General features: G+C 49.2%; 2 protein-coding genes across 2 annotated transcripts in view; both read right to left on the bottom strand.

Annotated features, from left to right (window-relative positions):
* Positions 1-5,269, bottom strand: part of ATP6V0D1 (ATPase H+ transporting V0 subunit d1) — a 40,715-nt gene extending 35,446 nt beyond the window's left edge. The window contains exon 1 of the mRNA XM_054579325.1: positions 5,032-5,269. Within this exon, the coding sequence (XP_054435300.1) occupies positions 5,032-5,161 (130 nt within the window). The 5' untranslated portion in view covers positions 5,162-5,269. The remainder of the gene's footprint in view (positions 1-5,031) is intronic.
* A 749-nt stretch (positions 5,270-6,018) lies between these two features.
* On the bottom strand, positions 6,019-6,938 carry AGRP (agouti related neuropeptide). The gene is made up of 4 exons (XM_054579053.1): positions 6,906-6,938; positions 6,655-6,784; positions 6,398-6,483; positions 6,019-6,201 (listed from the first exon to the last, which is right to left on the bottom strand). Exons 2-4 carry the CDS (start codon positions 6,779-6,781, stop codon positions 6,019-6,021), a joined length of 396 nt encoding a protein of 131 aa, XP_054435028.1. The 5' UTR covers positions 6,782-6,784; positions 6,906-6,938.
* Positions 6,939-12,252: the final 5,314 nt, after the last annotated feature.

Here is a 12,252-nt window from a genome sequence, read left to right as displayed (position 1 = left end):
CTCCACTCCCAGATTATGAGGGTCTAAAGAACATCATTCACCCGAAGTAATAAAATCAGAAATAAAAGAGAAGAAGTGACAGCTGATACCACCAAACTATAAAGGATTATAAGAAAATACCATGAACTATATTATATGCCAACAAATTGGACAACCTGGGAGAAATGAATAAATTCCTAGAAACATGCAAGCTTCCCATACTGAATCACAAAGAAAGATAATCTGAGCCCTGACCGGTGTGGCTCAGGGGGCTGGACGTCGTCCCACAAACTGAAAGGTTGTCTGTTCGATTCCTGGTCAGGGCACATGCCTGGGTTGCAGGCCAGGTCCCCGGCTGGGGGCACATAAGAAGCAACCAATCAGTGTTTCTCTCCTTCTCTTTCACCCTCCTTTCCCCCTTATCTAATAAATGAATAAATAAAATCTTAAAAAAAAAGAAACAGATAATCTGAGCAGATCAATAACTATGAGAGAAATCGAATCAGTAATCAAAAAACTTTCAACAAATAAAAGTCCTGGACCAGATGACTTCACGGGTGAATTTTACCATTCAAAAAAGAATTAACACCTATCCTTCTCAAACTATTCCAAAAAACTGAAGAGGAAGGAAGGCTCCCACCTTCATTTCACAAGGCCAGCATTACCCTGATTCCTAAACCAGACAAAGACATTACAAAAAATAAGACAAAATTATAGGTTAATATCCCTGATGAAAACAGATGCAAAAATCCTCAAAAAAAATTAGCAAACCACATTCAGCAACTAAAAAGATCATATACCATGATCAGGTGGGATTTATTCTTGGGATATAAAGTTGGTTCAGTACAAGTCTATTAACGTGATACACCACATGAACAAAATGAAGGATAAAAACTATATGATCATACCAACAGATGCAGAAAAATCATTTGACAAAACTCAGCATCCATTTATGATAAAAATTCTAAGCCAAGTGGGAAGAGAGGGAGCATATCTCACCATAATAAAGGCCATTTATGACAGACCCACAGCTAACATCAATGATACTCAATAGTGAAAAGTTAAAAGCATTTTCCCTAAGATCAGGAACAAGACAGTGATGTCCGCTTTCACCACGTCTATTCAACATAGTATTGGAAGTTCTAGTCACAGCAACCAGACAAGACAAAGAAATAAAAGCAGCCAAATAGGAAAGAAAGAAGTAAAACTATCATTATTTGCAGATGATATCATGCTATATAAAGAGAACCCTAAAGAGTCCACCAAAAAATCTATTAGGGAACTGATAGATCAATTCAGCAAAGTAGTAGGATACAAATTTAATATTCATAAATTGGTTGCATTTGTGTACAAACTATCAGAAAGAAAAATTAAGAAAACAACCCCACCCTGACTGGTATGGCTCAGTTGATTGGGCACCATCCTGCAAAGCAAAAGCTCGCTGGTTTGCCTCCCGGTCAGGGCACGTGCCTGGGTTGCAGGTTCATTCCCGGCTGGGGCTCATACGACAGACAACTGATCGATGTTGCTCTCCCTCTCCTTCTCCCTTCCTTCCCCTCTCTCTAAAAATAAACCAACAAAATCCTTAGAAGTAAAAATAAAAAAATAATATTGTAATAACTATGTATGGTGTCAAGGCGGTGTTAGACTTATCACAAGGGACCACTTCCTAAGTTATATAAATATTAAACCACTATGTTGTACACCTGAAACTAATATAATATTGAATGTCAACTGTACCTGAAAAAAACATATTATACATCTCTTATATTTTGTTTCCTTACATAACAAATCAGCACTCACACGCCAATAAAAAAATAAAATACTATTTTAATTATTATATTAATTATATGGCTGCACCATAATCTACTTAATTGATTTTCTACCATTACTTATTATTTAGGTGATTCCTAATATTTCGTTGTATAAATAAATAGATTTTTACCTCAAAAAAACAACAACATCATTCAACAATGTATCTCAGCTCTTGTGGCATAAAATAGGTGTTCTGTAGGTATATGTTGAATAAATGAAAACATTAAAAGTAAGTTATCCTGCCCTGGCTGGCGTGGCTCAGTAGATTGAGTACTAGTCTGTGAACCAAAAGATTGCCGGTTCGATTCCCAATCAGGGCACATGCCTGGGTTGTAGTCCAGGTCCCCAGTTGGGGGTGCTCGAGAGGCAACCACACATTGATGTTTCTCTCTCTCTCTCCCCCTTCCCCTCTCTCTAGAAAGAAATAAAATCTTTTTTTAAAACAAGGAAAAAAACGTAAGTTATATTGTATATTTTTCTCTCTGTACATCTCTGACCCACCTCCTCTTCCCCACAAGCTGGGACCCAGCTCCCAGAAGGTGCTCGACACACCCAGAAACACTCAGAGGTGGTAAGAGATTTTATGACCATCAAGCTTTTCTGTCCCATCAGCTCACCAAAGGGGTTAGGACCTCTCCAGGGTCTTTATTCTACCTCTGAGAAGAGGTAATCAAGCAAAATGGACAATGGAGGACATATGGGGTTCAGAGATGCTACGAGACTGAGTAGAGGTCAGTAGCAGATGCCCTCCTGGCGTGGAATGCACGGAGGAAGGCTAGAGTGTGGTGGAGGTCTGCGTTTGCCCTAAATTGCAGAACAAACAAATACCCTCTGACCAATGAGCTGCACCTTCTGAGAAATGGCAAAACTCCTGAAACATGTTCTTTGGAAATCTCATCCCCTCAGGACACAGCTACAGACCTCACTAGGCACCACAGGCTCCCTTGGTGTCCTCTTCCCACCCTCCTCTCCCTTCCCCTGGGGCTGGGGAGGCAAAAGTATCCAACAACAAAGGCCTGGAGGCGAGGCCTCTGGTGTCACCTTCAGAAGCAGAGAAGGCCTTTCTGTAGAGAATAAAATCGCATTTCTGATCACGTCTTCCTGCTTCTGGTCATCCCCAGCCCCTGAAAGTCCTGAGCATCTCCAGCATACGCGGTACCAAAAATCCCAAACTCTGTTTCAAGAAACATCTAGAAAAGCAGCACAAACAACACAGGAGCTGTAACTGGGTACAGGAGACCATATTCTAGCCCAGCATGGCCACAAAGAGGTTCTTAGATGGGGTGCTACTGGGGCTGGGCCTTGATGGGTGGAAGTCGCTGGGCCCCATGGTCACAAGAAGGAAGCAGACGGAACAGGACGTGCAAACAGTACTGAAAACAAGAACTAAAATGTACCCAGTGCTTACTCTGTGCATGGCGCTGAGCTAAGCATTTTATGCATAATAATTGACATCTCACAACCTTCTGACGTAGGTACTGTTAACATACTAGATGAAGAACCCAAGGTCCAGAGGGGTTAAATAATTTGTTTAAGGTAACCCAGTAATTGGCAGGGCTGGGATTCAAACTCGGGTTTGTCTAACTACGAAGTCTACCACGCTGTGTGCACCAAGAACTGGGAGCATGGCTTGGGAGACGGAAAGCAATACGTGTGACAGAGCAAGGGAATCCCTCAGTGTCATGCTAAAGGTCTGTATGGTGGAAACCAGACTGGGCTGCCGAGCATTCCTGGGTTTGGCGATTCGGGTCCACAAGGGGGCCGTGTCCAGAGCAGTGTTGGAGGAAAAATGGATTTACATGTTTATGGAGAATGATGGAGGGTTTTCTGGGGAAAATGGGAACCCCATGGCCTCAGAAGCTGGGAGGCTTGCGGGGTCGGGGGGACAGGTAGGGATAGGCAGGAGTCAGCAGCAAGAATGAGGAAAGCCTGGAAGAGAAACAAGTCTACCAAATGCCAGTTGGCACTCAATGGAGTCCACCTTCAGATTTAAGGAAAGATCTTCCTCCAGTCCCAGTCAGTCCACAAAACTCACGTTAAGTCCTATCTGTGTGCCAGGCCCCGCCCCAGACGGCCTCTCCTGTCTCCCCTCCCTTTTCAACAGTGAGGACGATTAGGCTGCTGATAGGCTCCTACAATCCAGCACTCTCAGTGCTCTCGTCTCTTTCCCCACCTCCTCTACTTCCGTAAGTAGGTGAACAGCCTTTTTTTTTTTTTTGCACATTTATGTTAAAACCATAACATATACAATTGTATTTTAATTTCAGTAAGTTTTAAAATTTAAAGGTATTTTTGCATTATTGCAAGATAAACAAAAACTAGCTTTTTAAATTGAGTTCACTTTTAACCTCAATACACTTTTTATTTGTAAATTTCCTCCAGAGGGTGAATGATCTGGTCATCTTCCCCCTCCAGCTACCATGAGACTAGGGTAAGAGCACACTTGCGGGTCAGGGATGGGAACTCACATCCCAGCCGCAGTGCCCTTCGCTACCACCTGGCGGAGGTGGAGGCGGCGAAGACCGGAATCGGGGACATCTCTAATTCAGTAAATTTGAGGCTCTGTGTGCTGAGAAGGGGAACTCAGTTTCTAACAATTCTTGTGCTAAGAAACCCTATTCCACAAGCATCCTTCTTGCTGAGGGTTTGGGTCTTACTGGCCAAATACAAGTGTATGAACTTCCAGACCTGTAGGGCCACGCCTTGCTCTCCCAAACACTGCCTTCAGAAGACTCTGCTCGGCCAGTGGTTCCGCGATGGGAAAAAACTCTAACGAGGCTCAGCAATTCCCCAGGAAGGTTCACCCCACGGCCAACGCGAAACCTGAATGATCCCAAATGCTTTGGGTGTATATGTTAGTAGGGAAGTGAGGGACTTTTCCGCTTAGTTTCCGTAAACGTTACCACGAGACAGCTCACTCTGGCTACGTCACGGTAAAGGGACTGGCATGGGCACATCTCGCACCGACCAACCACTCTCGAGAGACGTGAGGCGGCCCCGACAGAGGCGAACCATTGTGATTTTAAAGCCTTGTTTGCGTTTGGGCCTGGGCCGGGCCGCAGCTGGAAGGAGATCCGCTTCCAGCGCACCCATCAGCCCCTGAATTCCCATCGAGGCCTCTCAGGCCCTTCGAGAACCCCCACATTCGGCTTCCCCGCACAGAACCCAGAACCCTCAGGCTAGGGCCAGCCCCCTCGCCGGCGTTTCACAGCCGGGCATCCCGGCCCCGCGGCTCACCCTCGAGCGTCTCGCACTGCACCAGATTGAGATAGTCCGCCTGGCTGAGCACCCCGGCTTTCAAGCCGCGCACTAATCCCTCCAAGTAGCCATTGTCCACGTTGAAGTAAAGCTCCGGGAAGAACGACATGGCTGCGGTGGAGGTTGTGGAACCGGAGAACCCCGATCCACAGGCAAGCCGCGCAACTCGTAGATCAGCTGACTTGGCTCCCGCAGCCGACTGTCAAGCGAGTCAGATGACTCGCAAGATCGTCACGTGATCACAACGGGGCGGGGTTCTGGGCAGTGCCGGTCTTCCGGGTGGCTTCGAACGCACTGTCGAGATCGTGTGGGCTGAGACGGCTCTCCTGCGCCTGCGCGCTGAGGGAAGGCGAGCCTCCGGTCCCCAGCTGGATCTGCTGAGTGTCCCTGGCCCGCCGCGCGGGGGCGCCCGTATCCGTGGAAATTATATTGGGCCCTCTAGCATTCCCGGGTCTGGTGTATCTGGTATTGCAGGGGTGTGCGGAGTAAAGATGGGAGCTATTTATGCTTGGAAATGTTCCAGGCTGTTGAGTCAGCCTTCTCTCGAGGGGAACTGAAGTATGGCAAGGGCAGCCTTCGCGAAGTGTCACACATCGTGTTAGCTGCAAGTAGGTCCTGCACCCTAATGCCTGTACGCCAGCCAGAAGTTAGTTGCAGGCCTTATCCTGTACTGTGCCCTCCACCCCTTCCCCTCATTTACTGTACAAGTTTCTTGAGGGCGGGAAAGCGGGTCTCTTCTGCTTCCTTCAACGGTGCTTAGTGCCCTAAGAGCGTGCATGTAAATTAGATGATGGAGTAACACAGGCCCTGGGGTAGGGGTGTGTGGTTTCTAGGTTTGGCTGCATCCCCATCCCTGCCATGACCTGCCCCCTCCAAAGGCCACGTTCGAAATAATGCCACAGCCTTGGAGTTGGTCCCAAACTTTATTCACTCCCCCGTCCCAGCCCCGACTCTGACGTTGACCAGTTAGGTGCGGCTGCAGGGGTTCACAGCAGTACCCAGCTTGCGGCAGTAGCAGAAGGCATTGAAGAACCGGCAATAGCACGTGGCACATGGGTCACAGCACGGTACTTGGTGTCCCAGACAGGACTCATGCAGCCGCACGCAGCGGCGCGGGGAGCGTGGCTCGCGACCTTCCGGATCCAACACCTGCAGGGATGTGGGAGTAAGGGCCTCTGAAGGCAGGTCCAGGGACCTCACCTGCCCTGATTCAAGTGGGATGGCAGTGGAGCATGGGGCTCTGCAGTGTCGTTCCATGTGAGGAAGCCATGAAATGGAGAATGGGGATGATACCTGATGTCCCCTCCCCAGGCCTGTGGCCTCACCCCTTTCCCTGAACAGTTACCTCTGCCAAGTCCTTGGTCTCCTGGAGCAGAGCCTTTTCTGCCTGTTCTGCAGTTGTCCTCTTCAGCCCAGGACTCAGGCCCAGGCCTGGGACAGATGATGTGAGGGCAGAACACATACACCTCCCCTCCCCCGTGCACAAAACACCCACCTCCCAGCCTGGGATTAGGAAGGGAGAAGGAGGGCTCATACCACAGAGAATAGTTTGTGGCCAGAGGATTCCAGGCCCCACCCTGACCCACCCCTGCCCACACTGACCTGACAGCTCTGGGAACAGGGCCTGGTCAGGCCTTCTGATGCCCTCCAGGGGTGCCAAGCTCATCTGGACGCCCTGCACGGCAGGTAGTGCCAGCAGGAGGGCACAGCTCAGCATTGCAGTCAGCATGGCCTGGCTCAGCAGGAAGACCCACCACTTAGTCCCTTCTAATCCTTGGAGCACCTTCTAAGTGCCCAGGCCCTGAGGGAGGCCCCCCAGAGAGTAGGAGTCTCTGCCCAACCTGGGGACTTACTTCTGCTTGCTGGATCCTTGCCGGGAGAATTCCTGGCCACTCTGTGCCCTCAGCTTATATAGCAGGGTCTAATGAAGGGCCCACATGTGACTAATCCTTGTAGCCAGGGCATGAGAGGCCCTCCCCAGTGTGGGGGGAGGCATTAAAGTTCAGGCCTCTCTCTCTGGAATCTGAGCTTTTGGGTGCTCTACAAGAGGGTGTCCATCTCCAATTATGGGTGAGGTCTCCAGGAGCCAATTAAAGTTTGGGAACAAGATAGGGTGACCAGAGCCCCCCAAATTTCTACAGGCCAGGGATGTAGGGGGTGGGCAGACAGAAGCCATTAGCAGTAACAAGACAGGCGGCCCTGAGAGCTTAATTTAATTTGTGGCCCCGGAGATGCTCACTCAGATGCTATGTGGCATGTTGTTTGTTTTGTGTCCAGGAACATGGGTCAAGGACATTGAATTGGGTGATGGGCCAGGGGCCAGAGTGGGGCAAAGAAGGGGTGCATACGTAGATCCTGGGGTTTTTTGGGGGAAAGGAATGGAAGAAGCCCTCCTAGCCAACACAGGTGCTCCTGCTTCCATCCCTGGCTCTGCCTCCCCTCCTCCTTCTCCCTCCAAGCTTCTCCAAGACCCCCACCCCTTCTCCTGTGCTCAGATTCCTTTCTGCCTGGGGTTCCTGGAAGCCAAGTAAGCAGAACAGATTGTTCCCTGGGTGGGCGAGCAGCTTCAAAGTAAAAAGCTTTCAGGCCGCCAGCTTCATTAGTGCTAATGGTTGCTCCCGTCCTCCCTGCGTCGGTAGGTCTCCGCCCACACCTGGACTCATCAGCGAAGGCTGCGGTAAGAACAGCTCTTTTGTGGAGATGGTAGGACACACAGGACCCCTGCCTTGCCTCGCCCCTCTGGAGGGCGATTTATCACACACCTTCCCCATCAGAGAAAGGGGCGTAGCCTGAATCAGCTTCAAGGCCTCAGTGTACAAACTGGGCTGGCCCAGGCTCACACAGGATATTCTAACCAGGCAAAGGCCTGAGCAAGTTCTCTCAGCAGCAGGTGGGTATCGTAGGTTGTCATCTGGCAGCCTTCGACCTGGTGTCAATACCGACAATTGGCGTTGGGGTACAGGTTGCATGGGGAGGGAAGCCGCGTGGCAGCTTCTTTCACAGGTGGACACTGATGTCTAATTCTAAGATCAGGTTGGCATTGGGTTCACCTATGGTTGGCTCAGGGTAACTGTCTTAGGGGCTCAGGGGGTTACACTACTGCTGAGGGTGGGGGCGCTGGTCTCCCTTTCTCCCCTGAGAAAGGTACTGGCTGTTTTGGAGACTGTCACAAAGCCAACTTGGTGTCAAGGCCTCTCTAGACATTGCGATTTCTCCCCTGTAGGCTGTAGCTGGGTCCGGTGGCCACCCCAGGGCTTCCTCTTCTCAGAGTGGTGCAGAGTGAAGGTGCCTGGCACCCATGTGTGATCCCATCCTGGGGGGGCCCCTTGGGGGTAGGAAGAACAATACATCAGATATACCTGAGGCACGTTCCCCAAGTCCTTGGGCTCTTGCCCCATCCTTGGAGATTCTGGCTGAGGAGATAGTGGTGGGGAGGGAGAAGGGACTGCTTGTGGATTCTAGAAAGATGCCCTGAGTGAGTTGCGGTGGGCCTGGTCAGTATCCATGCTAAGGGCAGCTCTTCGTATTCAAGGGTGGGGCCTCCTCCCACTCAGGCACTCAGCGTCTTTACTCAACTACACAGCAGTGACTGTCTTCACCTGGGTGTGCGTGCAGGTGTATCAGCCCCATGAACAGTGACAGACCAGAGCGGAGGCACTCACACGAGCAGTCTGGGTCCCTGATCAGGTCCAGTGGGCGCGACACTCAAGAAAACTGACCATCAAAATGCAGCGGGATAATCAGAGGAATATAAACATTGGATATTGATGATACCAAAGAGTAATCACTGCATTTTTATAGTGATGATAATGGTGTTATAGTTATGCTTTTCTTTCTTTCCTTCCTTCCCTCCCTCCCTCTTTCTTTCTCTCTTTCTCTCTCCATCTCTTTCTTCCTCCCTCCCTCCCTCTTTCTTTCCTTCCTCACTTCCCTCCTTTCTTCCTCCCTTCCATTCCTTTCCTCCTCCCTCCCCTTCCTTCCCTCCTCCCTCCCTCCCTCCCTTCCTAGAAAGGACTTGTCCTGACTGGTGTGGCTCACTTGGTTGGGCATCGTTCCCCAAAATGAAAGGTTGCCGGTTCAATTCCCAGTCTGAACATGTGCCTGAGTTTTGGGTTTGGTCCCTAGTCAGGAACCTATCGATGTTTCTCTCGCTCTCTCTCTCTCTTTCTCCCTCTCTTCCCCTCTCTCTAAAAAGATATAAGTAAAATATTTTTTAAAATTTTAAAAGGATTCATCTTTTAGAGAAACATAGTGATATATTTACTGATAAAATGATCGGAAGCCTGGAATTTGTTTCAAAGCAATCCAGGGTGGTGGGGATAGTGGACGGTTATATAGGCGAAACAACATTGTTCTTGAGTTGGTAATTGTCAAAACTGGCTGATGGGTAGATGGGCTTCATTATCCTATTACTGCTGCTTTTGTTTATGTTAGAAGTTTTCCCTGATGAAAATTAAAAACAAAAGAAAATTTTAAAAATGCAGTGGGATAAGTGCTTTGATAAAAAGAATGTCCCAGGGGCATGTGGCACCAGGATGGGCCCCTACCCTAGCCGGGGGGTGGGTAGGAAATTAACTAGGGAAGGCTTCTTAGGGTAAGGAGACCTTTATGCAGTCACGATGCTTGAGCAGGAGTTGGGGAGGTTCCAGGCGGAGGACGTTCTAAGTTTCCTGGACCTATAGCTGGCGCACAGTTTATTAAGCTGCCTAATTATACAGCTTAACACTGGCACGGGCTCTGCCCCAATTCTATTTCCTGCCTGAAGGGCCCCAGCCTGGTAAACAGTCAGGAGAGTTTTCTTTCACCTGCAATCGGGGAGTCAGCTACCCCCAGAGCTGATTCAGTCCATGGGTCGGTCTGCAAACAGCCGTTGCCACCTTCACAGAGTCCAGCTCCTGTTAGTGTGCACAGGCTCAGACCGTAACAGCGCTCGTGCCACCCATAAACCCAAGTGGAGTCCAGAGGTAGAAATCAACATTTGTTCATGCTCTTTCTCACCCCACCCTCCTTCTGCCCTCCAGCAGGTGTCACCCACCTCTCGACACCACTGAATTGGCCCAAAAATGGCCTACGGGTTTCTTGTTACAGCTCTCTCGATATATCTATCTGTATCTATATATGTGAGTGAATTTTTCATTGGCTTATCAAATTTTGTTAGTTTTTGCAAGTAACCAATCTTAGCCTTCATTTATTAAATTGTGTTACAATTAAGTGTCTATCATTTTCTATTTACCTTGGGTTTGTTAGTCCTTACATTGACCTTACCTCCTGACGCACAGAGCTGCCTACCTTCAGTAGGCTACAAGAGGCCCCTCCTCAGGAGCCCATTTCCTTTCTAATACACTGAATGGGTGATTTTACTGGTCAGGAACTGACCCAATGTTCCTAGTGATAAGGGAACTCAAGAGTTAATGATTTTAGCTTCAGTCATAGTTAATAGGCTTCAGTGAGTAATACATGTGGAAAGCTGTCATTCTAGGAAATGAAATGCATGACCAGCTGACTCCAAGAGGTTGAAAAACCCTTCAACCTTGTGCTCCAGGGGGTCTGCAAATGATGGAGAGGGTATCTGAGCCATTATGTTCCAGGGAGGGAATATCTGTGACTCAGACAAAGAATTGTTGATCAACAGGTAAAGAAGTACTAGGAAAATTGCCACCAGACTGCAACTCTTATCCAATTAACCTTCTACCCAAACCCCTTACCTACACTTCCTTCTCTTTATAAAAAGGTCGACTTGAGATGAGATGTTAAGAGTTTTTGAGGGTGCATAACCCACCGTCTTCGCAGGTCGCCAATATCTCAATAAAGTGTCCATAAAGATTCAATCCTTGTCTCTACATATTGGTTCTGGTAGTGACAAGCAGCATGAACACCGACTTTCCCAGTTTCACCAGGAAAATGCTTGTTGGCAAAAGGACCTTCAGAAATATGTGGCATGTTCTGGGTGGAAGATTTGGGGTATCTGAGGGGATGCAGAGCCTATTTCATGAGGCTGGGAACCCCAAACACAAGGACCCTGTTTTCAGGGAGAAGAATGGGGAGAGTGTGAATGCTCTGTGCCAGAGACCAAGTATGAGGACAAGGAGAGGTGCTTGAACTCTCCCTGACTCTTTCTCCTCCTGCAAAGTAGGATGTTGTTCCTAATTTGTCCAGAAGGGGACAGCAGAGCCATAAACACTCAGTGGCTCTCCCCAATCTAGCTTCATTCTAAAACCCAGGTCCCCCTACCCAGAGTGCTCTGTCCCTGCCCCTGTGCGTGCCCCTTTGGCTCATCTGTAAGATTTCCAAAAGGCAGAGGTTGTCTGGAAAGACAAGCTCCCCTCAGTCACCGGGGAAGGGGAGCAGGACAGAGAGGGGTTATTTCAGGCTGGTGTCTTGAGCTCTCCGCTGGAGTGGGTCCCACTGTGATCAGGAGCTCCAAGAGGAGTCTTGTTTGTTGCATAAATCCCAGCACTTGCCATTCTCCCATTTATTCAAGGACTCTTTATTGAGGGCATGCTACATGACCAGCACTATGCCAAGGCATTTAAACTGAGACTAGGTCAGAGGCCATGGTGCTTCTGATTCTGGGGTCAGTTAGGCTTTGTGGACTTGCCTGTTGCCAATGAAAGTGCAGGCTGGAGTCAAGCCAGGGGGCGAGTGGGGCCAGGTGCAGGACCAGCTCCTTCCCCAGGGCAGAACACCCCTTCCCCAGACTGTAAGGAAGCCAGAGATTCTGAGCCTTGTCTAACTCCCTCTCCCTCTCCCCCTTCAGTGCTGGAAATGGGCCCTTTACTGGGGTCCCCAGAACAGCTGAGCTGTGGCTGGAGTGCTGAGATGAAACTTCACAAAACGTTCAGGATGACGAAGACAAATAGGCCCAGCCACTCTGACTCATTAGCTCTGGCTTGCAGTCTGGATCATGGGCCCCTCTAACATGGCAAAGGGCGTCCTAAATTCTAGCCCCAGCCTCTTTTGAAGACAAAGACAACCCACAGTGTCCAAATCCTCAGAGGGTAGCCAGTCCCACTTTTCTGGGTAAAATCTCATTTCTTGGGGTGTTGCAGCACTCTACCTTCTGCCTCAGGGTGAGGCCTCACCCTCAACATGCCCAGAAGAGGACCTCAGCCCCCACACTCACAGGAACCCCACACAAAGTGGTAAGGAGCTTGTTCCATTCCAGGCAGTGAGAGGACCCCTGAGTATTACAGGGTTCCT

The sequence above is a fragment of the Pteronotus mesoamericanus genome, unplaced genomic scaffold, assembly GCF_021234165.1.
Source record: "Pteronotus mesoamericanus isolate MK-2021 breed Mesoamerican mustached bat unplaced genomic scaffold, CSHL_Meso_final contig_52, whole genome shotgun sequence".
NCBI classification, from domain to species: domain Eukaryota; kingdom Metazoa; phylum Chordata; class Mammalia; order Chiroptera; family Mormoopidae; genus Pteronotus; species Pteronotus mesoamericanus.
Note: the sequence above shows the minus strand (reverse complement) of the source record. Positions and strands in the feature narration are given on the sequence as shown.